At 44.8% G+C, this 27,236-nt stretch overlaps 9 protein-coding genes across 15 annotated transcripts in view; 4 read left to right on the top strand and 5 right to left on the bottom strand.

Moving 5' to 3' along the window:
- The window catches only part of LOC6552377 (afadin), a 46,242-nt gene extending 39,120 nt beyond the window's left edge, over positions 1–7,122 (bottom strand). For all 6 annotated transcript variants that reach the window (XM_001978852.3, XM_026984075.1, XM_015154011.2 and 3 more), the window contains exon 1: positions 6,561–7,122. The gene's annotated coding sequence lies outside the window, so the exon portion shown is untranslated. The remainder of the gene's footprint in view (positions 1–6,560) is intronic.
- A 323-nt stretch (positions 7,123–7,445) lies between these two features.
- Positions 7,446–9,009, bottom strand: LOC6552292 (proteasome subunit beta type-2). The gene is made up of 3 exons (XM_001978853.3): positions 8,836–9,009; positions 8,458–8,637; positions 7,446–8,340 (listed from the first exon to the last, which is right to left on the bottom strand). Exons 1-3 carry the CDS (start codon positions 8,925–8,927, stop codon positions 7,644–7,646), a joined length of 969 nt encoding a protein of 322 aa, XP_001978889.1. The 5' UTR covers positions 8,928–9,009; the 3' UTR covers positions 7,446–7,643.
- Positions 9,010–9,138: 129 nt separating this feature from the next.
- LOC6552293 (RAB6A-GEF complex partner protein 2) lies at positions 9,139–10,947 on the top strand. Its single transcript, XM_001978854.3, has 5 exons — positions 9,139–9,358; positions 9,415–9,632; positions 9,726–9,997; positions 10,069–10,218; positions 10,356–10,947. The coding sequence occupies exons 1-5, from the start codon at positions 9,213–9,215 to the stop codon at positions 10,893–10,895; spliced, it is 1,326 nt and encodes a 441-aa protein (XP_001978890.1). The 5' UTR covers positions 9,139–9,212; the 3' UTR covers positions 10,896–10,947.
- Positions 10,948–11,524: 577 nt separating this feature from the next.
- Positions 11,525–13,177, bottom strand: LOC6552294 (saccharopine dehydrogenase-like oxidoreductase). Its single transcript, XM_026975729.1, has 2 exons — positions 13,056–13,177; positions 11,525–13,001 (listed from the first exon to the last, which is right to left on the bottom strand). The coding sequence occupies exon 2, from the start codon at positions 12,946–12,948 to the stop codon at positions 11,656–11,658; it is 1,293 nt and encodes a 430-aa protein (XP_026831530.1). The 5' UTR covers positions 12,949–13,001; positions 13,056–13,177; the 3' UTR covers positions 11,525–11,655.
- A 1,038-nt stretch (positions 13,178–14,215) lies between these two features.
- Positions 14,216–14,529, top strand: LOC6552295. The gene has a single exon (XM_001978856.3). It carries the CDS (start codon positions 14,225–14,227, stop codon positions 14,477–14,479), a length of 255 nt encoding a protein of 84 aa, XP_001978892.1. The 5' UTR covers positions 14,216–14,224; the 3' UTR covers positions 14,480–14,529.
- Positions 14,530–15,224: 695 nt separating this feature from the next.
- LOC6552296 (vacuolar protein sorting-associated protein 37B) lies at positions 15,225–16,516 on the top strand. Its single transcript, XM_001978857.3, has 2 exons — positions 15,225–16,052; positions 16,490–16,516. Exon 1 carries the CDS (start codon positions 15,355–15,357, stop codon positions 15,994–15,996), a length of 642 nt encoding a protein of 213 aa, XP_001978893.1. The 5' UTR covers positions 15,225–15,354; the 3' UTR covers positions 15,997–16,052; positions 16,490–16,516.
- A 320-nt stretch (positions 16,517–16,836) lies between these two features.
- LOC6552297 (katanin p60 ATPase-containing subunit A-like 1) lies at positions 16,837–21,348 on the bottom strand. 2 transcript variants are annotated; one of them, XM_026979085.1, is made up of 6 exons: positions 21,146–21,348; positions 20,121–20,441; positions 19,062–19,665; positions 18,787–18,908; positions 17,393–17,952; positions 16,837–17,285 (listed from the first exon to the last, which is right to left on the bottom strand). In XM_026979085.1, exons 1-6 carry the CDS (start codon positions 21,155–21,157, stop codon positions 17,087–17,089), a joined length of 1,818 nt encoding a protein of 605 aa, XP_026834886.1. In that variant the 5' UTR covers positions 21,158–21,348; the 3' UTR covers positions 16,837–17,086. The 2 variants fall into 2 exon arrangements, with proteins under 2 accessions (XP_026834886.1, XP_001978894.1); XM_001978858.3 differs by having other exon boundaries at positions 20,121–20,342.
- A 653-nt stretch (positions 21,349–22,001) lies between these two features.
- On the top strand, positions 22,002–25,761 carry LOC6552298 (MMS19 nucleotide excision repair protein homolog). Its single transcript, XM_001978859.3, has 6 exons — positions 22,002–22,245; positions 22,311–22,694; positions 23,054–23,403; positions 23,463–24,908; positions 24,963–25,385; positions 25,504–25,761. The coding sequence occupies exons 1-6, from the start codon at positions 22,161–22,163 to the stop codon at positions 25,693–25,695; spliced, it is 2,880 nt and encodes a 959-aa protein (XP_001978895.1). The 5' UTR covers positions 22,002–22,160; the 3' UTR covers positions 25,696–25,761.
- A 229-nt stretch (positions 25,762–25,990) lies between these two features.
- On the bottom strand, positions 25,991–27,236 carry LOC6552299 (MORN repeat-containing protein 4 homolog). The gene is made up of 3 exons (XM_001978860.3): positions 27,120–27,236; positions 26,760–27,060; positions 25,991–26,419 (listed from the first exon to the last, which is right to left on the bottom strand). Exons 1-3 carry the CDS (start codon positions 27,145–27,147, stop codon positions 26,152–26,154), a joined length of 597 nt encoding a protein of 198 aa, XP_001978896.1. The 5' UTR covers positions 27,148–27,236; the 3' UTR covers positions 25,991–26,151.

Below are 27,236 nucleotides of genomic sequence, written 5' to 3'. Positions count from 1 at the left end.
AATTGACAATTTGCAGTATAATTCCAATTATCGTGAAAAACGTCGTGTCGAGAAAGGAAATAAAACTCATAAAAGTGGAAAGGGAAATTGCTTTACAATCTTTCGCCAACTTTCTAAGATGGAATTCGATTCCAGAAATGCACCAAGAGAACTGACTATATCGAAAAAATCAGTTTAACATACATACATATCTAATAGTTTAAGCCATATCAAAACAAACTCAAAATTTTCATTAAAAATATTTTTCAATAATAAATTGCATTCTATGAATACCATCCATGTTCCATTCTTCAATCCGGTCCTAAATCTAGTTTCACCCATAGCTTTGAATATTATAACCCAGCCGCATACTGAATTTCCTAACAGTCCCACAGTTGCTCGGGAATCTTAATTAAATGCCATAAGCAATTTGTAAGCCGGTCGCTTGGTTAATCACCAACAGACGCAATCCGTCATGTCACTCATAAATGCAGATATATTGTGGAAGAAAATCTGGGAGTACAGGGAGGCAAGATGTTTCACGGGGATAGGGAAGATATTCCTAATCACAACCGGTTGGCAGTGTGGAATGCCACATGGATTCGACGATTGGCATGTCTATTTATTAATCGTGCTGCGTTGTCCATTGCGCAGGCCAGCTGTCAACTCTCAGCGATTGCCATTCAATTATCTGAGTTTGGCCAATTAATGTGGTTTGGGTCATTTGGAGGTGCTCTTTCACAAGACACTCCCCTTTCTAACTTTTTGCAAATGCTTCTGACCGTGTTGACCTGCGTTTGGTTAATAGAAATTACGTAGCCTAGCAATTAACATTCAATTTACATTTGTAAACCTTCACTTCCCTTCCCTTTGAACAGATTTTGAGACTTTCCCTACTTAATCACATACACAGGTATTTTGGATATCTGAAGTGAATCGGTATAATTAATTAATAAAGCTCCAATTACATTTTGTAATTATAAAAAAGTAAAGTGTTTCAGATAGTTGTCTGTATTAGCTAAAAGTTGAGCTCTAATTGTAAGGTTTTTACCTTTATTCAACTGCTTGCTTTTGGGTTTAATGAGTTATTTCATGACTATATCAGAAATATTCGAATACACATCTTATTTTAACTGGAATATTGCGAAATGATGCCAACATGTCGGGACAAGAAAACAACTAAACTGTGGATAAATTGAGCATCTGCTGATGGCGTCCCATAAAATGCTCGACAAGATCTTACATCTTTGTAATTACGGGCAAACGCAACCGAGGTAGAAAGGCGTTGAATTTGCAGCTGTTCAAATAGGGCACAGACAAGGCCAAAAGACCGCCGCTAGGTGAAAACCAAAACAAATAGCTGGTAGTAAGCTGTCTCGGCTCAGAGACTCGAATACGGACAAATAATTAGTTTCAATGAGGCGGTACTTGAAAAAACGTAGAGAAGCATTTTCTTTCAAATTTTTAGATATTCAGACAAGCAGACAGACGTAATGGCAGACCGTCGTAGACACATTAAGACATCATTATGCATTCATTTGTGTGACAGTCGGAGAAGTCTGAGTGCCTGCGACGCCGATCCTGCTCAAATAGTGAAATGAATTTGACAATCCACCAATCAAAGGGCGCTGACAAAACTGAAACAATACCGAATTCCGCATAATCTTCGTGCACCAAAAAAAGCATCTGTTTTCTCTAGACTTTCAAGTGCCACTGGAGGAACATTTAGTGATTTTTGTAAAGCTGAAAAGAAATCTTCTAAAAAGCGTTATTGTTTTTTAGCTTGAATGTTCAACAGTTAAAGAGAAACAATTCGATCCCATAAATCTTCCTAATCATATACCCGCATAATCCGCGCAAATATTTCGTACCCTCAAATAAGTATCTCTGGAACCGAGTACACTCTGCCAAACTTGTTGCCAAGCGCATTCTAATGGTATTCCTCTGCGTGTTTACGTCAGGGGTGGAATTGTGTTGCACCAACATCCCTCATACATACAGACATACCACGGCGGATTCGAGAGCATTCCCGATTCTCATATTCCCATAGAGACAAAGGGCTAACAGTCCAGACCAGGTAACAAAATCGAGATCATGCAAAGCAGGTAGCTAGCTAAAGGCAACACACGCACACGTTTCGAATCACTAAGCCTCGAAATAAGAGATATAAAAAGGATCACAAGGGTACACAGCAAAAAAAGTAATTCTGATCTATAAGAATAATTTAATTTGATTTAAGCATAATTTTAATTCTTCCTCCCCACTTTTGCTTTGAATCTTAAGACTGAAACTAAAACATATTGTTGATTCTTAAAAAATTCATTATTGATGTATTTGCAAGACCGAAAGATTTGCTTTTACGTGAACCATTTTCCTCTCATATCGTTAATTTGTTCAAATTGAGCAAAATGTTCTCAGTGTATGCAACGGGGGACAGCGTTGTGCACTGGCCCAGAACGTGGTTGGAAAACAGTTTTCCCCTACGAGTTACACCAATTGGCATTTCCAGGCCGAATTCCTGGATCGGGGTTCATTCAAGCCGCGAGGGAAATGCAGAAGAAGTACAGTCAGCTCGCGGAGGACGGCCCATTGTTGCACCTCTAGCCTGTTTGTCGCATTTCTGTCCATCAATTGCAAGGGTCGCCCGTCAATCAGCGTCGAGAAGAAAAAGGGCCAGGATAATGGAACTCCTTGATCTGGAGAGGAGAAGTCAACGAGTTCTGGGATGTGGGCAAATGCGTCTCCTTTGTTTTGCACGCAGGTTCCCATGTCGGGCTATTATGCGATAGGAATGCACAAACGGTTGGTTTGTCGGGTTGACGACATCTGGTAGCGATCACCAAATGCAGATTACCACGTGTAGACGTTTCCATTAAGCCAACTGTCAGATGACATGTAATAGAGGAATGCCTGCGCTGGAGATTCCTCCGCGACCTGGAGGAAGGGTGCTTCAGTGACTTCATGGATGATGTGGACGGATTGGCATGCCTTTAAAGTTTATTTTTATTATGATAGCGATAACGCAGAGTCGGCGCAATATCACTTAATATTCAGATAAATCAGCATACACTTTTATTGCCCAGGGAACAAGCGGTCTGAGCGATTCATCTGACGGTTCTTGATAGATTCACTCTGCAAGCAAAATACTTTTTTCTCCCTACATTTCCTTTTCGAATTATTCAACTACAGTAAATGGGCGAGGAGTAGGAAACCTGCAGCTACTATGGGCAGTATACGGGCGTTGGCCAGCGCGAAATTCGAGCCACAACTGATCTATAAACTTTCTCACATGAAACCGCGCACATGAAATGCAAACAAAGTGGACCATACTCTCCTCGGCACACACACACACACACCAGCAGTCAAGTTTGATCTACAATAACAATAACTCACTCGCAAAAATAACAAAAGCACAAAACCAAACAGAAAAAGAGCACGCTGCAGAAACGGCAGCAAAAAGCACACAAAACCAAAATAAAATCACGGTCAGGCGGAGAAGAAAACGAGTTTCTTGGCCGATCGGGCGAGTGAGCCGTAGCCCACTACACGGCAATAGTGAGTGACTGGCGCGGTATTTGATTTTCGAAACGGGTTTGGGCACGTTTGAGCCTCGAAGGGGCGGAATTTGCCGCGGCCCAAAGGTGGGCGTGGCCGACCCGCACCCGACCGATCAGCGGGAAACCTGGTCTAGTCACAGTTTTATTTGAGAATCTTATTTGTAATTTGGGAACAACAATTAAGGATTGCAAACATCGGATCTTATTCTCGGTCCTGAGCAACAATTAAAATTTTGCTGCAGATGCAAATCAAGATTATAGACTACCTAATCTAAAATGAAACATGAGAATTATATAAAACAGTTCGTAGATAATGAATGAAATCGATATTTTTAAATTTCAAAGCTTGCCATTAATTTCCATTTCCAAAGTTTATCGGATTTCTATTTTCTCCGTTAAGAGATAACATTATCATTGCAATTATGATTTTCTTTTGTTCCGATTAATTAGATTATTACTTTTTCACGCCTTCTTTTTGTGAGTTCCTGGAATTAGCATAAGCACATCTACAAGAGCTTTAATAACGCATTATATCCGAGCCTCAAGAAAACAACTCCAAAACAGCTGCACGGACAAATGCTCGGGTTTCCAGATAAAACTCCCCCAAAATCACCACGAAACGAACTAGAAATGTGCGCAAAGCAAATCCGCCGGGCAGAATTCCGAAAGTATCGCTGGAGCGCCGAAAGCAAAAGTAAACAAAAGGCGGAGAAGGGGGTGGCGATCGTGCGAACATAAAGCCACAGCCAAAAATAAACAATTTGCATTTGGAAACCCAGAATCACAAAGGAGTCCAATTACGCGCCAAGCGGCAAATGAGGAATTGCCAAATAGGCGCAAATAAAAGATCGGAGGGGAATTTGAGTGGAGACGTGAGACGGGAGTTGGGGGATTGTGGGGCGTTAAATTGCAGCTGAGCCAGAGGACTGAGAATGCAGATTATCCAAGACAGAACTCTGACCAGTTCGGACTTTGATTGCCCACTTCCCACACAGAAAGAAATACCCAAGACATTTGTAATCAGCTTTCAAAACTCCTACTTCAACAATTTCCTAAGCTACTTAAAGATTTCCCATCAAGTGTGGCTTTTAGATATAACGTATGTGGGTCAAATACTATGTGCCTACCTATTAGCTGACACACATTATAAGGTTTGTAATCAATATATTTAAAAGAAATTGTATCTATTATTTATAATAAATAAAAATTACATAAATTTGAATTTTGAGTTCGGGAGTAGTTTAATTTTCACTATTTCATTGATCACTATTAAAACATAAAAGCCTGTATGAGCCATATTTAGAGAACGAATAGCATTTCAAACTGAACCAATTGGAAACTAGAAAGACTGAGTCATAGCCCATTGCAAAACTCCTGATCTACGTTAATTTTAAAACCGCTATTATCGGCGGCCCAATATTCGACTGTTTGGATTGCAGCTCGTTTGCCGTGGCGTAATTAGATTATCTTGCACCTGTGCTCGTGGGCCAAATTTCCCCATCTCTTTCGCGCTGCATGGACGTTTGGGTAATGTCGCCGCACATTCCGTTTCTCCCCGCACTTTTTTTCAGTTTTTATATTTATTTACCTTGTTTACTTGGCCCTTGGTATTGGTTTAGTCCATTTTCTGGGGAGTGGTAATCAGATGCCTGCTTTCCTTGGGTCCCTTATCAGCTGATGTCAATGCAACTGCATTGTGCCATTAAATTTTGGTTTATCTCGCTCGGTTGTTTTTGGGGCAATGGAGCCCGCGATAAGTTCATTGGAATGTGGAGCGTGCCCATTGATAAAATTGGTAAATGGTAACAGGTAACACTGTTTACACCGACAAATATTGCTCGTCCAAACTCGTAAAACGGTAACAAGAACCAAAATAAAGCGAGCTCATGAGTCATGTGAAAAAAAGAAGTACAAAGTTCAGCTGCACAAATTTGCAGTCGCATGCAGTGAGGTGTGCGAAAAAGGCGAAAATGGAGCTGGCGCGAATGAGAAACAGAGAAAAAGAGAAACGAGCTTATGGAGCCACAGTGGTCGCTTTTTCCCTCGACTTCCAGTTTTCATTTATTTAAATAATAATAATTCAATAATTTTAAAAAGTTATATTTACTTATCACTATATCAAAGTCAAAATAATACCGTATACAAATTGCTAACCCGAAAAATAAGATTCTTTGAAACAACACTTTTATGACCGAAAATAACAAAACATTTAAATTATCAATTTAGTATACCTGAAAGGCTAAATCACAACTGGAAGACAAATTACATTTATAGGTTCTAGTTTGGACTGCCCCACTGTACATCGCTATCAGTGCTTCTCCAATTGTTGTTGTTCTCTTGCGGTGGGCAAGACAACAACAGTACAATGACCGAAAGTTGCCATGCAAAAACAGAGAGGGAGTGGAAAAACAGAATTCTGCCGCGACAAAAATCGTAGTAGAAAAGTAAGCACTACTACTACTGAAACCTGTTGGTCGGAGCAGAGCTCTAAAAATTCCGATCTTCCAGTGGCGCTCTCCACTGGAGATTTTTCTGTTGCTTCGTTTTATCACCCTCTCTCAATCTCTCTCGCTCGCGCGCTCTTTTGGAAACAGGTATAACTGTTTGGCGTGAGGGAGCAGTGGAGTGGAGACTTCTCCTCTTCGCCAGCGAAACAAACGATCAAAATGAACACTCTGATAACGTGTGAAGGTGAGCAACAAAATAAAGTATAAGAAAAGTAAAGTATACCGTCACGAAAAAAACAACAATAGATATGTCGACGCACCCTTTTCTTTTTCTCGCAAAGAACAAGGGAATGGAGAAGAAGCGCAAAACCACATCCCGCTGCAAGCGTCCCTTTCCCCCGTTGGAAGGAAAGGCAGCTTAAAGAGGAGCGGGTGGCTTCCAGTATGTGGAAAACAAAGCAGACGCCGTTGGAATGCCGTCGTTGTTTTTATTGTTGTTAAGCCGGACATGGCAATTGTTGCTTCTGTTTTCGAGAGGGGTGGCGGAGCTCATAAATATCAAGGGGGCTTTGTGTACCTTTAATTCCTTGTCGCCCGGTTTAATCCAATTTATCCAGCTTTGAATTCCAGGTGGGAGCGCAGAATGACCAGCGTTTTCCTCCTTTTTCCTTTTCCTTATTGCGTGTTTTTGCACTGCACTGTGGGGCTGCTAATTTAATTAAGCCCGCAATTAAATATTTGTTAACTTTGTCGATGTGTTGTTGTTGCTGTGTTGTAGTTGCTGTTTAACTTGTTGTTGCACATTTCGCGTCGCGACGGCTGCGCAGTCGACGTCGGCGTCAAAGCGAGCCAAGTGCGCAGGGGAATGCGAATATCGCGGAGAAAGCGCGAGGCTGCCCAAATCGAATCGAAAAACAAAACGCACTTTTCACAGACTGCGATTTCAACGCGGGCGATGCGCAGAGAATAATAAAGATCACCGCACTTGTTGCCAATTCGTTTTCGTTTGGAATCAGAACTCAAGAAACGCGAGCGACGCGCGCCTTCGACATTTTTCCGCGGTATGACCGCAACTAGGCTTGCGCAGAATGCACGCAGTGTGACCACATTGCCACTTGCGATAAATGCCAAAGGCTGCATACCCTAAATTTGCCACAAAGACGGGATAGCACTTTTGCTGAGTAGTTAGCAAAGACTCCAACCCACCGATCTAAGCCATTACCACAACTACACAAACAATTTTTAAGACTTTTCCACGGGATTTGTTTCGTTTATTTTTGTATAACAAAGTCGTTTGTATAACAAAGTCGTTTGGAGCTATTCAGCGGCCGTTTTGGTACAAATTTGCCACTTTACCGCCATCTGCATTGGCTTTTAATTCAATAGCAACAGGTTGAAAAGGCGGAAAGTGCCAATCCACTTATTTATAATAAATCCAACTGGTTCCAGAGATTTTTAAAATTGTTCTTGGCTTACTTAACAATCCAATTTGTGGATTGTTATTGTTATTTATGAGGACGAATAAAATGCCTAACATTTAACCACTTTAGCAGCAACGTATTCTCCAAGTAATCCAACTAAGTACAAACTCCTTTCAAGTGCAGATATTGGAATGCTAAATCCCTGAACCGTCCGGATGAGTCCTCCAACCAGAGCCTCGTCAAGGACATTGTCTGTCTCCTTTCCACCTTTTGGCCCCAGGGGGCGACAGACTGTGGGGCCTGCGCCGGGCCTCCTCCTCTCTGGAGGCTCTGCTACTCCCTGGCACCGGACCCTGGCTGCCTGCTGGCGCGGGCCCAGCCGGGGCGCCTCTCCAGGGAACCACCTGGTGCACGATGGTGGACAGAACGGTGGTGCAGCCCGGCTTGATAGCCAGGCGGTAGGTGCGACTCGGGGGGTCCTTGAGGGGGTGCTGCTCCTTCCATTGCACAGAGAAGTCGCAGCGCACGATGCAGAGGCGGACCATTCCGCCGGAGTTTAGGTCGTTCTTCGTGCCCGCGGCCACGGCATCGCACACCAGGGCGCAGGCGGACTCCTCGGAGATATCCTCCGACCACCGCGACTCCAGTATGGACATGGCCGACTGGTCGCCGGACCCGAGTGACGTGAATGGCGCTGAGTCCGTGGTGCCATCGAACCGGGTGCAGAATAGGTGGGCTCCGCTTGCGTCCACGCCGCCTATGACCACGTTCGCCTGCATGTTCCCGTTGAAGCGGAACAGCAGCTGCCGCATCATCTGGTTGGCACAGCGCACAGGCACCCTCCGGAAGCCAGTGTTCATCCGGTGCAGCTCCAGCTGCGCACGCATCAGTTGCATCAGGGCGGTCGTGTCTCCAGCGACTCCAGCACCACCGGCACTGGGGGGTTGATCCATAATACATTTACTTTAAGCCCAAGTTTTGAAATTTGAAATTAAATTGATGAAAGGAAGTCGAAGGACGTTCCAAGGTCTAGTATGTCCATTGCATACTTACAAAATGTTGGTCTGCAGCTGGGAAATTTTGCGGCTTCTATTCGAGGGTATTATGTTGGCGCTGGTCGCCCTGGATTCGGCGCCAATGATCACGCCGCCATCGAAAACGATGCCCACTATGGTGGTGCCAGTGGCAATGCGATCCGGCTCCGAAAGGCCACTCTCCATAAGTCTTTTGTTGCTGTGGGAGGAGTACGGAATCAGGAAAAATATGGATAACAAACTTGTGCTAGTTGTTCCAACTAAATGTTTTCGATTTCTATTTGGTTGAGGGAGGTTGGCTTGCGGATGCTTGACTCTTGAATGTGGATACGTATATAAGTTTGTGTTCCGACTGCCTTTGAGCAAAGTAAGTGGGAAGTACGTAGGTGCAACTCACCGCAAACAATTGTCGAAACTAAACCCGCTGGGACCGCACAGATAGGGCGATCGTGCAGGGCATTTCATCAGGGTGGGTATTCCGTTGAACATGATCTCTGCAGAATATAAAATATATCTGGATTCTGGGGAGACTCGTGCTCGAATGACAGTCTTTCGAGTTCAAGCCCCAGGCCTATTTGGGATTCGTTTAAAGTGCTAAAATAAATTTGAATATAAAACCAAGTTAGAAAAAATCCATTATCAGAGATGGGACATTTGAAAAACGGTTGGGGAACGCGCCCTATCGGCGGACTTTCGAACTGTGCCTGCGCAACATTAACACTATTTCCCCGAACGGTCACTCTACGGGAGTCTCGACAAAATAAACGTAAATAAATGATTGAAATTAAGGCAAAACTGCTGCGGGCGGACTCGGCCATCTACGCCACTGGCGAAAGAGTCGAGTGCCTGATCGAGTTCACCCACAAAGTGTTCTCCGACGAGCAAACCGCGTCCCAGGCCCGCGATGCCAACGAAGCAAGGTAAGCCGAGCTGTTACCTTGTTTACTCCCTTGATTCACCTTACAAATCCGATCAGGAGCCCGGAGAACCTGGCCTGGGCCTCGGCACAGCTGCACTGCTACCGGAAAACCAGCTACTCCACTTCCGCTGGGGACAGAGCCGCGGAGCTCACCGAGATGATCGGCAGGACGGCCTTAGATGCGGTGACCCAGGCGCCGGGCGAAGTGATTGTGGCCACGAAGCCCAAGATCCTCTTCTGCGATCTCCGCCTACAGCCCGGAGAGACCAAGATGTGTGAGTAAGCCAAGATGAGTGAGCGGTTTGCCCTACAAGAACTGTGTTTATGTTTAGTTATTTGGTTTTATTTACGAGTATGTAACCTTGCAGACTTCTTTAATGAATTTGTTCCGCGCGATGGCCCACCCACATACAGAGGTCACAACATCCGGTACTTCTACAAGATCACCATTGCTACCCAACGTGTCAAGTCCAAGGTGCAAACGCTGACCGTTCCCATCCGCGTGTTGCCCATTCCCATAATTTCCCGGCCCGATGAGCTTCCCGTAACCGTTGAGACCAACGAGGAGCTGGCGCCCACCAATCCATTCCTGGAGAAGCGAGAGATCAGCGAACTGGAGATATCCTGGCACCACCTTAAGGTTAGAAAGTCATTCAAATCTAGCTTTAATAAGCTATACCCTTTTTATATCCGCTGCTCTGTGTCTTTCAGAACGTAACCGCTCGTCGGGCACCGAAGTTCTATCGCATCTCGAACAAGCGTGGCTTCGTGGGCCGCTTTTGTCTGTTTAAGCCTGCCTATAAGCTCGGCGAGGACATTGTGGGCAGCCTGGACTTTGATCCCGGTGTGAACCCCCAAAAGGTTGGTGATATTTCCAAAATTGATTTTCTGTGGTATTGCCCGACTATTTAAGTTGTATATTTCGGAAAATATTTTGATTACTATTTTTATTATTTATATATATTTATATTAATATTTATCTTTTGGCATCTTACCAGGTGCGCTGCGTCCAGTTCTCGGTTAAGCTGCAGCAGCAGGAACTTTCCATCCGGCCGCAGCCAGTGCATAGCCAGCTGCAATCCCAATCCCCGACGGGCGATGATGTTTCCTCGATTAACTCTTTTGATATGGCTAGCATAGCCAGCGGAGTGGTCGCCGACAACCTCCACAAGTCGGCCACATCGGCGAGTTCTCGGGATAAGGAGGCGCCTGAGCCAATCGGGAAACTTTCGACCACTTCCACCTCCCACCAAGTGTGCTACGCCACACTCCAGACCCAGGTCGTGGTGCCTATTCCGCTGCATGTAACACCCACATTCCGCACTGACCTCGTCGACGTCCGATGGCGATTGCATTTCGAGTTTGTGACCACCACTTTGATGGACTTTGGCATTCCAAATCCGGAGTTCGGGGAGCTAAAAGCACCGGCCGAAATGCCTGTGGAGACGATGGTGTGGAACCTGCCCGTGACCGTCTACGCTGCGAATCCCCTCCAGATTTATGCTCCAAACCAGACATTTAACCTGCTTATAAAGTGATTGAAAGGCATTTCAGATTTGGTTGACCCAAAATTATTAAAGCTTAACAAGGTTCAAGATTTTTTTTTGGCATATCGATAGAAATTGAAAAAAAAAAATAAATAAAAAGAAAAATATCAAAAAAGATGTTCAAAGGTGTGCGCGTGGGAGTTTTGGACAGTTTGTGGGCGTGACAAAATTTTTGTTTAGCATATCGATAGAAATTGGAAAGACAAATAATGAATTGGGAAATTTTCCGTTTGAGTGGAATCTCCATCTCAACCTCATAGCTTTCATAGTTCCTGAGATCACGACGTTCATACGAACGGACATGGCCAGATCTCCTCGGCTACTGATCCTGATCAATAATGTTCAGGCTTCTTTCTTCCTGTTACATTCTTTTCAACGAATCTAGTATACCCTCTTACTCTAAAAATAATGGGTATAGAAAGTAATCAGCCTGCGAGTAGCCGCTGAACATTCATCAAGCAAAATGCTTGGACTAGACTCGCAACTAACGATGTTAATCATGACAATATTTACCTTGAACGGTCAGAGAATCAGTTTTCCGCATCTCAATTTATTCTGAGGTGCAAAATTCACAGAGGCAACAGGTAATTGTTGCCTCTGAACTTTGAAATCGGCAAATATTATAAGGGTACACAACAGCGGATGTGTAGGTAAATTTAATAAGTGCTTATGTAATTACAGTTGAAACCGCGAGTAACAGCCAAGAAAATCGATTAAAAGAGAGCCATTGTGTGAAGGTGTGTTCTGGAATTCACTTGTTGGCCAGAATCTCAAACTTGATGCCGTGGTCGTGCTTCTCCAACTCGCTAATTAGGCCCGTCTTAGAAAAGGCGGCAGCTGGAGTCAGCACTCCGCCTGTGCTGGGCATCTTGTCTGACTCACGAAGAATGGTCAGTGCCGTGGAGAGCAGGGCCACGCAGGTGGCTCCGTAGCCAGGATTCATGCCCGACACACGGACCATTAGCGTCTTGGTCGGGGACTCCGTGTACTGGTCTGAACTTTCGGCCAGACGATCGCTTTTGGGCCAGCCAGTGGCCTTGAAAGTCATCTTAAAATAGGTGCGCTCCATGGACTCCTCGCTTGGTCCGGAACGGGAGGCCAGTCCTCCTGAAAATAGGCCAGGGTAATTAAGCAGCAGCGTGCGTCCCAGCTGAAACTTTGACAGCAGACCAAAGATGCTAGCAAAGAGGATAACAGCGCCAGCGACCAGCCAAGAGGGAAATCCCACATAGGCCTGCATCTGGACCGGCCTCTTTTGGTTCTGCTCGTAGAGGAAGCGCTGCGACCTCATCACCACCGAGCGGTCGGAGCCGGGGAAAGGTAAACACACTTTGTCTACCTCGGCGGAGCGGAAGATCAGCGGTCGCGGCTGGAGGATGGGATAAAACTTGGGCATTCTCTGGGAGTACAGCTGCTTCCGGATGCCGCGCAACTCGTCGGAATGAGCCAGCCCGTAGACAGCGCTCTCCCAGGTTCCGTAGTTAAGTCCGGCAGTGCCTCCGCCACTCTCTCCCTCTTTGATTCCGCTCTCTAGGAAGGTCTCCACGGAGTTCACCACGCCGTCGAAGTTCTTTTCCACAAAGATGACCCCCATGTCGGCGGGGATAGAGTCAAAACCACAGGCACTGACCACGTATACGCCCTTTTCCTTTGCCCGCTGGTCGTACTTCAGTTGCATTGTCTCCATGTACTGGGGCTCTCCGCTGACGTCCACATGGTGCGTGCCCGATTCGATGCAGCACTTCACGACGTTTTCGCCGTGAAACCGGTAGGGTCCTGCTGTGTTTACCACAATCCGGCACTTTCTGGCCATCTCCAGCAGGGAGGCCTCGTCGTTGACGTCCGCGATGAAGATAGGCACCTGCGACAGGTCCTTTTTGGCCTTGGCGCCCATCTCCTTCAACACCGCCTCCAGCTTCTCGCGGTTTCTGCCCGCGATTCCCCATCGCAAGCCTCGCAGCACGGTGACCGCCTCGAAAACCGTGTACTTGCCGGTGAAGCCACTGGCCCCAAAGATTATCACATCCAGTCGATCGCCTGACATTTCGCAGTAAGTCGCCTCCAAAGATTCGTTACCAGATTGCGCGATATTGCCCTCTGGAATTACAGGTGTGATTTAACGCCCTGCGTGGGATAGATCGACTTGCTCACCTGAATCGCTGTCTACTGGTTCCGCCTACTGAGCTGTTTATTGGCGTTTTTACTCCATATATATTCAAATACATACATGGATGGAAAACCCAACCGGCCAAAGTCGAAGCTAGAGCTGGGAAACTATCGATTGTTTTTTGTCGCTATTGATGGTGCTGTGAGAAATTTGCACATTCCTGACTACAGCACAGGACACGAGGTTAGGAAATTTGGGTAAGAAACAATTAAAATTATATAATAAAGCTTTCCTGATAAAACTGACCCAGAGTTGGAAAATGTGAAGTGTGGACTTATTTGTAAGATCCAATAAGACGAAATGTGTATCAAGCGGAAAAGTTTACCGTACAAGCAGAAACACATCGAACCTATTCGACCATTTAAAGCCTATGCATCCAACATTAAACGTTGAAGATTTGGCGGTGTCTTCATCAGTTTCTCAGTGTCTGAGTTGTGGAAACACTGGATTTCGCGACATGCCAACAGCTTTTCATCCGCGATTTTAACTACCATCTTGTAGGACATTGCAAAAAGATTTCATGGCGGAGCAATAAAAATTAGCTAATGCATATTTAGGCAATGAATATTTTATTACTGTGCCATGCACATTCGTATCTAGTAATTCCAAATAACACACTGCTGTCTTCTCAACTAAAAAGTTAATTTGCGAAACAAACCACACAGCGCAAAACATTCAAAAAACTACAAGCTTTAATTAATTAAGATTAAGGTAGATTAATTGTTGCAATTGCGACTGATAACGCTAGATCGATGATCAAGGCATGTGATTTTCCAGATCACTAGGGACAGGAAACTCTTGGGGGGGGTTGGGGATTCGAACTTAAATTTAATACACTTTCGTCCTAGTCTTTTTACTTCTCAATTACTTGAACGACTAGATTACGAATAGTAAAACCCTAAATCACGAATAACGGGAATAAAATTAACGCACTGTTATCATATTTCCAAAGTGTGAGGTCTGAGCTGAAGATTGTGGCCATTAACATTACGTTTGCCAAATCCAGTTATTTAAAATAACGACACTGCCTAACCGGTTGAGGCAGATCAATCACCCGATATTTGGGGGAAGCAAGGGACATCCGGAAGTTTCGTATAGGTATAAAATGTGTAGTTACAAGTCAGGCTCAAGCATTCTGCTGCATCAACTCAAAATGAGGCTGCACCTTATACTACTGGCTGGGCTCCTGACGGTGATTACAGTTCAATCCCAAGTACTCCTCCCGGGACTTCGTGTTCGACAGATTCCCGTGCTTGAACAAGGCCAGATTCGAGTAGTGCAGTACCTGGATGCGGCATCAACAGTCACACCTGAGCTGGTAAAGGATCAATTCAGCAGGCGATTCACTACGCTGGCCAAACCCTTAATTAGTGGTGCTGCTCCCCAAACCAGCCTCCCAAATTTGTAATTTATTATTAAAGACCAAAAGCCATCGTGTGATAGCTTTTGATAAGCGAATATTTATACATCACATGTTTTGATTTTTATGCCATTAACTCGAATTCTAACCTATGAACTTTGTATGGAGTATTTTATGGAGTAAAAATTGTTAGAAATGAATTGAAAAGTGTTAAATCATCGGAAAGAAACACTTTTTTAAATGAAAACAAAATATTCCCAACAATGTGTGCTAATCCGGGACCAGTAATTTAGTAATCCCATGGCTAAGGTTTCTGAAATACGAAGGGAAGACAACCAGACCGGAATATTCTTGTAAGACTTGCATCAATATATGCTGAGTTACAGTCAGGAAATGATTTGGTCAACCATTCCCGACAGCGCAGATCAGCATTCGATAAAGTCGGAAACTTGGAGTGCTTGATTCGAAATATGCGGAGAGAATGGCCCAGGTTATAAGTGAGGACGGGATTTGAAATCCTAATAGCTCAGCTAACTGTGCTGATACTCGCCGTAAGGCGATCAGTTCCTTGCTAGCATTAGCCTAAGTTAAGAGATGAAATGGATCTTCCATGGGATAAAATGCAGCCGGTCTTATCAGAAAACGTAATTGAAGTTTGCCTGATTTCAGATGATCCGAGAGGCAACCATACCTTGTCGTTTTTCGTTGAATTTCAACGTAGCAAATTAACACTTTAGGAATTCCCTAAACATTTATATTTTAAACCCACTTTTGAATGTGCGCTAAAAACTGCATTATTTAGTGATAATTTGAAGGGAACATTTGATCATCTGGCCACACTGCCAAGTAATAGTCATAGAATTGAATGAAAATAAAGTCGCACAACACAAAGTCTTGTTGAGAGGTTCCGAGATTCAGCGAAGATGTACCAGGAATATCTAAACCAATTGCAGGCCTCCATCGCTCCCATGGGCTCCGAGGAGCTGAAGGAGCTGCTGAACAACGATGACAAGCTGGACGAGAAGGTTGACGAAGTGCTCCAGGTGCTCCGAACACAGAAGGTTAGTGTTTTCGAGGACAACAGGAGTCGGGCGGAGCGCAACATCGAGCGGGAGCCCCAGATCATCGAGCTGCGGAGCCGGCTGGCGGAACTCTCGGAGGAGGGACGCACCAGGTGCTCCTCTGTCCAGGAAAAACTTTCCCAGCTCAAGGAGAAGTCGGGCGGAATGGGTCCGGAAACGGCGCTGGCCCTGCTGCAGACAGCTGCCTCCGAGAGCGAGGAGCAGACCGAGGAGATGGTCAAGAAGTTCAACGACAGCGATACTGGGGTGGAGGCCTTTCTGGAGGAGTTCCTCGCCAGCCGGCGAACCATGCACCTGCGTCGCCTCAAGGCCGAGAAAATGCAGGAGCTGATGCGCAAACAGCGCCAGGGTCCGCCAAATACATCCCTGCCAGCCTACGGAAACGTGCCCTCCGGCGGATTCTATCCCATGGCTGGAGGTTCGGTGCCCTACCCAAAGATGGGACCCCTGATGCCCATGCCACCGCCATCCAGACCCTACTGAGTTCTCGGCCCTTTGTCCTAAGCGAATTACTGCCATGGCTCATCAGTCTGCAGCAGGCAAGTTTTTACATTTAGTAAACTGTGAACAAAGGGTGCTTTTATCAGATAATTGTTCTGGGATTTTATAATAGCGTTTTTCCATTGGTTAAAGTAATGATTGTTTCGCCATTTCTAGAAAAGATTAAATTATGCCGTAATTCTTTATTTTTATTTGACCAATAGAATCCACATAACTGGCATTAGTCCATTTTCGAAACAGCGATTTTATTGTAACTTCAAATTATGGTTTACTTAAAAGGGAGGTTAATATTCTCACTCAGCCATTTTTGATTATCAGCATCATTGTCAAGACTTTTGTCTTATTTATCCTTGCAGGGCGCACCCAAATAACTAACAAAACTTTATGTCCTATAGTTAAAAACTGCTTTATTGTTTAAAATTTAAGAATCCTCACTTTAAGTACATATTGCTTCAGTTTCATCTTCTGATTACAGTGGGTGAATTGCAAATCAGAGGGAACTTTCTGGTGCACACATTTCAGCCTGCACCCAACTATGATATATATGTATATGTATAAATTAAGAGAAAATTAACATTTCTATTAGACAGTGGACATTTCTTGTTAAAATAAAAACTTTTTGGATAAAAAATGAAACGGATTGGAGTGTGCATATAGTGGGAGTATGAGGCCAAGGCTAGGCGGCGATTAAAGCGATTTCTTATTGCATAGTGTGATTGTGGGTTAACGATTAGTTGGAAGGATTGTGCTCATGGAGTGTGTGGGTTTTTGTTATGTATACATAAACGTATTGCCTATCTCTCGACTTCGGTTCAATTTTAGTTTTGCATTTGTGTTTCCTCTTTGAGAACGGTTAGTCTTTTCTAATTCCAACGGCCTCCGGTCAATGTATATATGTAAATATATAGATTGTATCGTGTTTGCAAAATGTTATATATAAAATATGTTGAACTCTCCGTTCGGCTTGGATCGGTTTGGTTCTCACTTTAAAAGCTTAATGACTTAAGCGCGTGTTTAAGGCTATTCAAAAATATATTCCTACAATCGCTAGCCATTCGCGTGGGCAACGCCATCATGACGATCCAAACTCCTTCATCCACTTCTCGTACTTGTCCAGGTCCGCGCGGGACACGCTCTTATTGCAGCGACTCATGGCCTCGTTGAAATCCTTGTTTGATACGGGCAAATCCACCTCTTCCGTAGCCAACTGTCGAATCTGCTCTGGGGTGAGCCCTGCTATCTTTCTCCGCATCGACATCATGCTGGCCTCCCTTGGAAATTAAGAAGACGCATTTTATTAATTGGAAATGGCATACATAAGGTTGCTAGAAACCTGCAATTGACTAAGCCATTTTAAATGAGAGCATGCTGAACTCACCTGCACACGTTTGTGATGTCGGCGCCGGAATAGCCCTTCAGCTCATTGGCTACGTAGGTAAGATCAACGCTATCATCCACCTTGACCTCGCGGAGATTGATCTTAAGCAGGGCCTCGCGACCTTCATCCGATGGCAGTGGGATGTAAATGCGTTTTTCCAAACGACGCCGAAGCGCTTCATCGATGTCCCAGGGAAAGTTGGTGGCGGCCAGCACCATCACCACCTTGGCCTGTTCCTCTCCGCCGCCCACGCCGTCCATTTGCACCAGCAGCTCCGACTTGACTCGTCGCGAGGCCTCGTGCTCCGATTCCGATCCTCTGCGAGAGCACAGGGAGTCGATCTCGTCGATAAAAATTGTGCTGGGCGCGTAGAACCTGGCCATCTCAAACAGAAGCCGCACCATCTTTTCTGACTCACCGCGGTACTTGGATGTTAGCGTGGCCGAGCTCACGTTGAAGAAGGTAGTTCCGCATTCGGTTGCCACCGCCTTGGCGAGCATTGTCTTGCCTGTACCTGGCGGACCCACCATTAACACACCCTTCCATGGTCGCCGGATACCCTGTTTTTATAATAGAAAAAGTGATAATGTACAATTGCTAGACAAAGTTTGCAAATAATACTCTAATGTTATACATTCTAATTGTTTTGATCTGCAGCAGCACTTTAGGTTTTTGATTTTCCTCATTGAACCCATTTGCCTGTTCATATATTTATTATTTAATGAATTTAATAACCTATATTGGAGATGCAGGTAACATTTCTTCAAATCAAATAAAAATATCTAGGTTTCTTAACGCTACCATCCATGTTCCATCTATTTTTGTTGCAATGGCTTATTCAGTGAAGTGGTAAATCAAAAATGTTGCTGTATGCTTCTCTGATGCCCACCTCGTACAACACCTACGCAAAATTAAAAAAAAACACTTGTTATATGGGGAAAATAGTTGTTGTCCGGAAATATCGGAATACCACAAATATTTGTAAACGGTCGACATAGCAGTCGAACGCAGCCTGAGATGCTTGGATCATTGATTTTTAATGGTGCTAGAAACATATGGCCAGCATTCCAATTTAAAATAAGTATAGAAATTACCTTAATTTGGCGTAGGCTGGGTAGAATAAACAAGTTGTATAAGATAACAAAAGTATTGGTACATTATAATCAATGGAACTTTTCAAAATGCCCCTAGGAATAGTAGAATGGGCTGACAAGAGCCAAGGCTGACAAGGCGATGCGCTTCGTGACAGCTTAGAACAGTTGATCAAATACTTATTGCCCTGAGCCTAGCAGACGCAGCCACTACAATATCGTACGTTTGTTGACCCATCGCCGAACGAGATAAGCGGTTGGCAAAATGTGATTCACAGCAAACAAATGGCGGGGGTGACGCACCTTGAAGTAGTCCGGCATGAGCATTGGCAGCACAACGGCCTCCTCCAGCAACCGCTTGGCGTCGTGCAGGTCGGCAATGTCGCTCCAGCGCACTTTGGGGTCCTTTTGAAGAATATCACGTTCTGGAAAAGGAACGGGGACATGTAGAAAATGTTATGCTAAGTGTACTTTTCCAGACCCACATTTTCTTTAGTACTACAGTTTTCGAAATCTCCACACATTTTAAGGAAATTTGCGGCAACGATTTCGTTATAAATATTATTATTATATATTACCAAGAATGTCGACTAGCTCGGCTTCGATGTGGTTGTTGGGCTGAAACTTGCGCTCTTCCTCCTGGGCGGCCTGCGGATCGCCGTTTTCTCCCTCGCCGGGCACTCCACCATTGATGCCTGCGGCGGTGGAGTCGTCGTCCCTAGCCTCGTTGGTGTTCGATGTGGACAGCTTGCGACCGCCAGCCCTTCCATTGGTCGTGCGTGCTCCGCTGTTCGGTGCTGTGGTGGACGTTGAGTTGCGGGAATTTCGTGTAGAGGACGGGCCGTTCCGGGCAGTGCTCTGCGGGATTGTGCTGCTGGGGCGGCTGTTTTGCGTTGCCGGAGTGGTGCGGCGGTTGTTCGGTGCGCCTCGTCGACCAACGGCCTGTGTGGTGGGTGGTGGTTTCGGCGGACCCCACACATCGGGATCCTTGGGCGGAGGCGTCCAAATGTCGGGGTCCGGTTTGAACCAGGCGGAAGGATCTTTACTGGTGGTGCTTTCTTCGCTGAGCTGGTGTCGCAGCTTATGAGCAAATTTGGTTGACTGCAGGTCCAGCGAGATGTCTTGTAGGGTTCTCTGAATAGCCTTGATTTTGGCGTGTTCCTGGCTAATCTGCTGGTTGATCTGCAAATCGATAGTTAAAGGTGTCAATGAATAGTTAGGGGTGGCAAATTGACAAATACAAAAACTTTTTGAACCCACTTGTTACAAAAGTTCAGTATGGCATAAATATTTATAAATTTGTAAACTGCTATTGGGATTTTTATTCAGATTCAATGGAGTTTTACCCAGTTTAGTAAAAGTAATTGCTATGTATATGCTTCCTGCTCAGTACCTATTTTAGTCATTCGATAAGATTTAGTGTTCTGATACAGTGTTGTCATTTATGTATATTTATAATATCTTTATACGCATGTTAACGATCTAGATAACTCGTTTACACAAAACATACAAAAACGCCGAGTTGCGTTAATAAGATGCTATGACTAAGTCCTTTGTTTGTGTTAACAGACATCATTTGCACTTATTGGGAGGGTAGTTGGCAGTACTTGTTGGAGGTGGTGATAGGAATGTCTTACCATGCTCCACTTGCCCTTGCGCAGCGGATCCGCGGTGGCCTTTAGCTGGCGGGCGAGCAGCCCCTGGAGGCCCTCGTAGTAGATGCAGGCCGAGTCGTAGTTGCCCGTCAGAGCCATGTCCCGTGCTAATTTGGCATTCTCGCATATTTCTTCGAACGTAGTCTTGGCCATTACGGTCATTCCTACGCAAGTGGTTGTCTTTTGCTTGCCACCTCGCAGTAACTGGCGATCGGAACAGGTTGTCGTCATTGTGGCCAAAAACGAGAGACAGAGATTAGTTCCAATTAAAGCGTTCGAGTGCGTGAGTTTCTCCAAGTGTTTCTGGGTGGGAAGGGGAACAATAGAACGGAAGCGACTTCGTCATTCGTTGGCTTGCCTTGGAGGTAAAAATGGAAAGTGCGTCTCCGAGCAAGAAACGAATAAAGTGGAAAACCGGGCGACAGTTGCGAATAATAGAAGATACCAGTGGCAACGACCCAAGTGCGCTGCTAATTATAAATTATCAAGCGCACAGCCGCCGAGGTGTCACCAAATTTAAACGCAACGCGCTCCCATTTTCAATTCCGCCTTCGAGGCGGGACGTGGGCCAAATGTCGATTGGAAAATGTATTAAGTAGTTATGAGCCAAATAAGGCGCTCGACCTTGTTGGCTTTGAATAATTCTTTCAACTCGAATCGTCGTATGCAAAAAACAAAAACACAAAAGTAAAAAACAACAAATTTAACGCTCGCACAAACACACGCACACGCAGCTCAGGTTTCAGCGGCACACAACACACTCGTACACACGCACACGAGCGAACAATGAGGGGAATTAATGCGATCTAAATATATTTAGAGTTAATTGCATTCCTTGGGAAACCGCAAACTGCACTTTGCATTCGGCACTTCAACACAGTTTTATTTTTCCTATTTTAATTCCAGCTACGTGGGGGCGTCTGCAAATGCAGCAACAACAACAGCAGCGCTGACGCCTCGCCGCCGCACAACTACAACTGCAACTGAGCGATTTGCGGGCGACTTACGGTTATGGACATTAGTGTACTAGCTTTGTTACGCGGCGTTCCGAGCGCAAAACAAATGCGTAAGCTATTTAATTCACAGTTTAGAGCACTGCGTTAACTAAAATAAACTGCTGCCTGCCTGTTTTTGTAATACTAGCGATGTGCATGCTCTGGTGTTGAGCGGATTATCGATACATCGGCCCGGAAACTTGACCACCCTGTTGCGTTCGGTAGGTGCAACAGTCGGTGGTTATCGATAGTTTCCAGGGGTGCTGAAAATAATTAAAATAATAATTTTTAAGACGAACTACAAAAAATAAACGCGTCCCTCGACTATCAGATACCCCACATTCTGCTAACCAGCTTATATCAAAATACGCCACATATATTGATATTATTGATTGATATTACATCAGTGAATAAACTTCTGTTTTATAATTCTTTAAATACAGTTCATATCATGTTCATTTTTGTTGATTAATTTCAAAAGACTTAAAATAATTATAGATGGCTTAAAAACATTTTAAACTGCTCAGGCATCAAAATAAAATGAATTAGAATATGATTGCATGTCTTATTTCTGTAAAATAAATATATATGTAGGTATTGCCCAAACGTATATTTCCACTTAGTGACTTACCAATTTCCAACTGTTTGGATTTATCATTCTAAATCGTTTTCTTTGGTTTTCTTAATATTTTGTCCTGTTCTGGGAAAATAAACTGGTAAATCAACAGAAAAAATAAAACAAATGTGTAAGTCTTTGATCAGTTAATTACATTCAAGGACATGAAATAAAAAAAAACTTTCCGCAGTGGACATTACTAAATTTCCATAAAATGAAAGGACGTTGCCATCCCTCAGCGAACTTCCAATTAATAGCTATAACATTTGCAATACTTTAGCAGCAGTCTGGTATCGCTGCAATAAAGATAAGGCTAGTACGACAAGTCATCGGTTATCGGTTCTTAACATTTCGGCTTAACGTGCTTAAACCCATTTAAATTTAGACACCACGCAAGCGACGGTGCCCGCAATGACAACGCCCACGCGTGCCACCCTGGAGAAGGCTCTAAAGAGCGACCAGAAGCTTGTAAAGGCCGCCACACAGATAGCCAAAGGCAGATTTACACCCGCATCCGTGTCGAAACTACCCTTCTCACAGAGATTTCTTTGTTTCCTCCAGATCTGACTTCCAAGGCGTACGACATATCTGATCTGTGCCTCGCTCTGGGCTTCGCCTTGTCCTCTCCGGACATGGTGGAGCGGGTGGCCGGGACCAACCTGCTCTCCGCCGTACTGATAGCACTACCGCAGGATTTGCTTCCGGAGCGGCAGCTGGAGTTCCTCAGCTCCTTTTACATGGACCGACTGCGCGACCATCACAACGTAATGCCAGCAATCATCGATGGAATCGACGCCCTGGTCCATATGAAAAATATACCGCACGCACAGATTTCCCTGATTCTGCAGTCATTCTTCGAGCACACCACCTGCCAGTCGCAGACGCGGGGCGACCGCACCAAGATGTTCTACATTTTCCAGTACCTAACGGAAAACTTTAAAGACGGTGAGCCTCGGCTTCCTCTTAGTAGGAAAGATACTTTGCTTGCCAACCACATAATTTGCTTTTATCTGATTTTATCTATGAGCGCATTTATTTTAGTATTCAAAAAATTAGTAATTAGATGATAGTAACTCGTAGCAGAGATATTTGCAACAATGTTAGGTAATCATGATTGAGCTTAAAATTTGTATAAATATCTGTACATTTTTACTGTCACCCACTTAGTCGATGCGTTGATGTATTCAATTTATTTAAATGAAAAAAAATTAGAAACTGGAAGTAATTGTTGTTGCCATACGAATCATATAGGCAAACTTCTAGAACTAATACTACAACTTAAAAAAATGTTCCTTTCCATACAGAGCTCCAAGCGATGGCCGGTGACTTCGTCTACGGTCTGATCAATTCCATTGACGGCGAGCGTGATCCCCGCAACCTTGACATCATTTTCAGTTTCATGCCCAAGTTCTTGTCTACGTATCCGCTGCTGCATTTGGCCGAGGAGATGTTTGAGATCTTCGCGTGTTATTTTCCAATCGACTTTAATCCCAGCAAACAGGATCCGGCGTCCATAACCCGCGATGAATTGGCAATTAAGCTGACTAACTGCCTGGTAGCCAACAACGAATTCGCTGAGGGCACAGTGGTTCTGGCTATAGAAAAGCTGGAGAGTGAGCTACTGGTTGCCAAACTGGACTCCATAGAACTGCTGGCAAGAAAATATAAAATTTTTAAACGACGTTTTTTTATAATTGCTATTTATTGTTACAGCGTCAAGCTGGCTTGAAGTTCCCGCCTTCCGTTCTGGAGCCGCACTTCGATCAGATCTGGCAGGCTATAAAAGCAGAGACATTTCCTGGAAATGACAATGAGGAGGTATTAAAGGCGTCCCTTAAGGCTTTGTCTGCGCTCCTGGAGAGGGCTTCTCACATACCCGATATAAGCCACAGCTATCAGAGCTCTATTCTGGGAGTAATCCTGCCACATCTCAGCGATGTCAATCAGCGGCTCTTTCATCCTGCCACCGGCATTGCCTTAGTTTGTGTATCGGGAGATGCGCCCTATGCCGCGGACAAAATCCTCAACAGCTTTTTGCTCAAGCTGCAGGCCGCAGATGCCAGTTCTGAACAGCGGATCAAGATCTATTACATAGTTAGCCAAGTCTATAAGCTGTCTGCGCTGCGTGACTCTCTGCAGAAATTGGATACCACTATACGTGAGGCTGTGCAGGACGATGTAATCGCCTCCTTGCGCCTAATTGAACAGGAAGAGTTCGATGCCGAGAAGGAGGACTTAGAGTTGCAGAAGGCGGCCCTTTCTGTGCTTAATGAAAGTGCTCCCGTTCTTAGTGAGAAACAACGCGCTTTAATTTACAAAGCTCTGGTTCAGCTTATCAGCCATCCGTCCATCGACTTGGATTTCACCACACTGACGGTCAGTCTTGGAGCCCTGCAACCGGTGGAAGTGCAGTCAAATTTCATTGATGTCTGTGTGCGGAATTTCGAGATTTTCTCCACATTTGTCAAACGAAAGATATACACCAATTTGTTGCCGCTCATGCCTCAAATAGCGTTTACTCAACGCATTCTAGATTTAGTTATGACTCAGACGTTTAACGATACTACTGCAGAGCCCGTGCGTTTATTGGCCCTGGAAGCTTTAAACAAACTTCTCCTGCTACAGGATCAGCGCTTTATCGTGGACCTGCAGCAGCAGTCCAACCTTCTTCACAAGCTCATCGAACTGGGCCAGAGGACCGAGGGTCTGTCGCTGCAGTCGCTAGAACAGATTGCGGGCGCTTTGAGCCGTATTATCCAACAGCTTCCACTCTCCGAACAGAGCGCTATCGTAAGCGAGTACCTACCTGGACTCAACCTGAGTCAATCTGCCGATTTGTACATTACCAAGGGACTCCTCGGCTACCTTCATAAAGACATAACCCTCGATGACCATTTTGAGCGGCTTCTGACCGATTTGACACAGCTCTCTCTTAATACGGATAACGAACAGTTGCGTGTAATCGCTCACCACCTGCTCTGTAGCATGGTCAACAAGATGGAGCGTAACCCAGCTAACCTAGGCAAGGTGAAAAAAATTACGGAGCAGCTGAAGGTAGCAATTAAAAAGGGCGATGTGCGGGCGGTGGAGATCCTTGCCTGGGTAGGAAAGGGCCTAGTAGTCGCAGGATTCGATGAGGCCGCCGATATTGTTGGCGATGTATGTATAAACTTGTCTCGATTCTATACGTGAAATAACATTGTCTCATTAAAGCTCTCGGATCTACTGAAACATCCCACTTTGAGCACTGCCGCTGCCTTGGGATTTGACATCATTGCCGCCGAGTACCCAGAACTCGATTTGCCCGTCGTTAAATTCCTCTACAAGCAGAAGCTTTTCCACACTATCATGGGAAAAATGGGCAGTAAACTGGCCAACTACTGTGTGCACCATTTAAAGGCTTTTGTCTACGTACTTAAAGCCACGCCACAGGCGGTTATTAAACTAAACATTGAGCAGCTCGGTCCGCTGCTTTTCAAGAGCTTAGAGGAGCACAACGAGGCGCAGTCGCTGTGCATTGCACTGGGCATCTGCGAAAAGTTTGTGGCGCAGCAGGACACGTACTTCCAAGGGCACTTGACCCACCTCATACCCAGCTGTCTGGAGCTGTCAAAATACAAGGCTCAGCATACAATGGTAAGTTAAATGTATCACAACTATTGTCTTTAAGGTTCGTTATTTAATTGAAGAGCTACTCTACTTTTAAAACAAAAAATTTAGGAAACGAAACTTAAGCTCATTTTCTTTCTTATAGCAAGTGCGAATTGCGGCGCTGCAGTTGCTCTACGACGTTACCAAGTATCCTACCTTCGTCCTGTTGCCCCACAAAGTAGATGTTACTCTGGCCCTGGCCGCCGCCTTGGACGATCCCAAGAGACTGGTGCGGAACACTGCGGTGAAGGCCAGGAATGCGTGGTACCTGGTCGGTGCGCCTAGTCCGAACTAGCAAAGTAAAAATCCCTTTCTTGTTAATATTTTAAATCCAATAAGCCAACGCACAAATTCTGCATAATTTCCTTGTTGTTTTTATTAGGGAGGCGCATAACAGTTTTGAACAGCACTAGATGATTAAGGTCTAACAAAATTATATAGTAAACGCGTAATTGTATTACTTAAATACATTTACAAACGTTCTTACTCAAATGTATCTATGATTAAGAATTTTGGAAAGAAATGCTTTGGAGAATATATCCATTTTTAAATACTGGTTCTTTTTTTAAAGAAAGCTAAGACACCTTATTCCTTTTCTCAGACTTGAGACGCAAGTGTCGGTTACTGAATTTTGTATTTTTAAACTTTATACAGTTAAGTGGGCTTATATTATTATTTTTCCGTACATTTCTTCATAGATTGCTAATGTGTGTTCATTTATTCCAACTGGTAACCGCTCTAAACTCTCTGTTCAGTATGGGTGTTCGCACTGGGAACGGGCCATAAGAGCGCACTTTTGAGCACGCTGCACCACCTCGGGACATCGACGTCGCCTCATAAAGCGACAGTCTTGAAAGAATCCCTCGTTTCTGGGAAAGCCGTGCGTGAAGTCTTGGAACGTCAGCAATCCCAGGCCCCAGATCTTGCCGCCTCTAAACTCACCCTCGTACTTCATTCCATCAGCTCTCCAGAAGATCCCATTACCATGGAACCAGCCCTGATGAAACTCGCCTTCGTATCTGTCTTAAAAATGTTGAAAATTATACAATCATATACAATTTTCTTGATTGGATGCAAACCATAGGTAAATTATAGGTAACACATTTGTTTGGGCAAAGACAATTTTAAAAAACAAGGAGAACGCTATAGTCAAGTCTTAAAGTTCCCGAGATCTTGACGTTCTTAGGACGGAATGACGGACAGATGGAACGACTCGATAAGTTATTCTGATCAAGAATATATATGTAAACTAGCTTACCCTTTTACTGTACTAGTAAAAGCTATAATAATAGTTCTCAATGAAAGCAAATACTAGGATATTTCCTTAAGGCTTGCATCAATAATATTGTTGAAACTGACTTTGCTCCATCCGCGAACCAGAGGCAGCCCACTCCTTGGCTAAGACCCTCCTGGAACTGGCCATCGTAGCGGGTGCCATCGGCAAACTGCAGATGTCCGATGCCATGTTTTTGGCCACGCTGGTTCCACTCGCCGATGTAGCGACTGGCGTCCTCGTAGCGCCATCCTCCCACTTTTACTGCCCCTGCGCTGTACTGGCTTTGACCCTGGCCCTGTTGGTGGTGTCCATGCTGACCCTGCTGGTGCTGGTGCTGCTGATGCTGGTTTTCGATTCGGGCCGTGGTCACGCCCACGCTGCTCACTGGGTAATGATTTTTACGCAAGTTTCTATCTGCATCCTTTCGTCCTTTGTTCACTTACTGTCATCGTCGTAGTCGTCCATGGCCATTGCTCCGCTACCGCCCGCGATGCGCCTCAAGCTGCTACTGAGCTTGCTTATTCTGTACCAGAAACCCACACATTGTATGGCTTCCAACG

Source organism: Drosophila erecta, unplaced genomic scaffold, assembly GCF_003286155.1.
Source record: "Drosophila erecta strain 14021-0224.00,06,07 unplaced genomic scaffold, DereRS2 tig00000000-arrow-pilon, whole genome shotgun sequence".
Lineage (NCBI taxonomy): Eukaryota > Metazoa > Arthropoda > Insecta > Diptera > Drosophilidae > Drosophila > Drosophila erecta.
The sequence above is the reverse complement of the archived record's forward strand: the minus strand, read 5'-3'. Positions and strand labels throughout refer to the sequence as shown.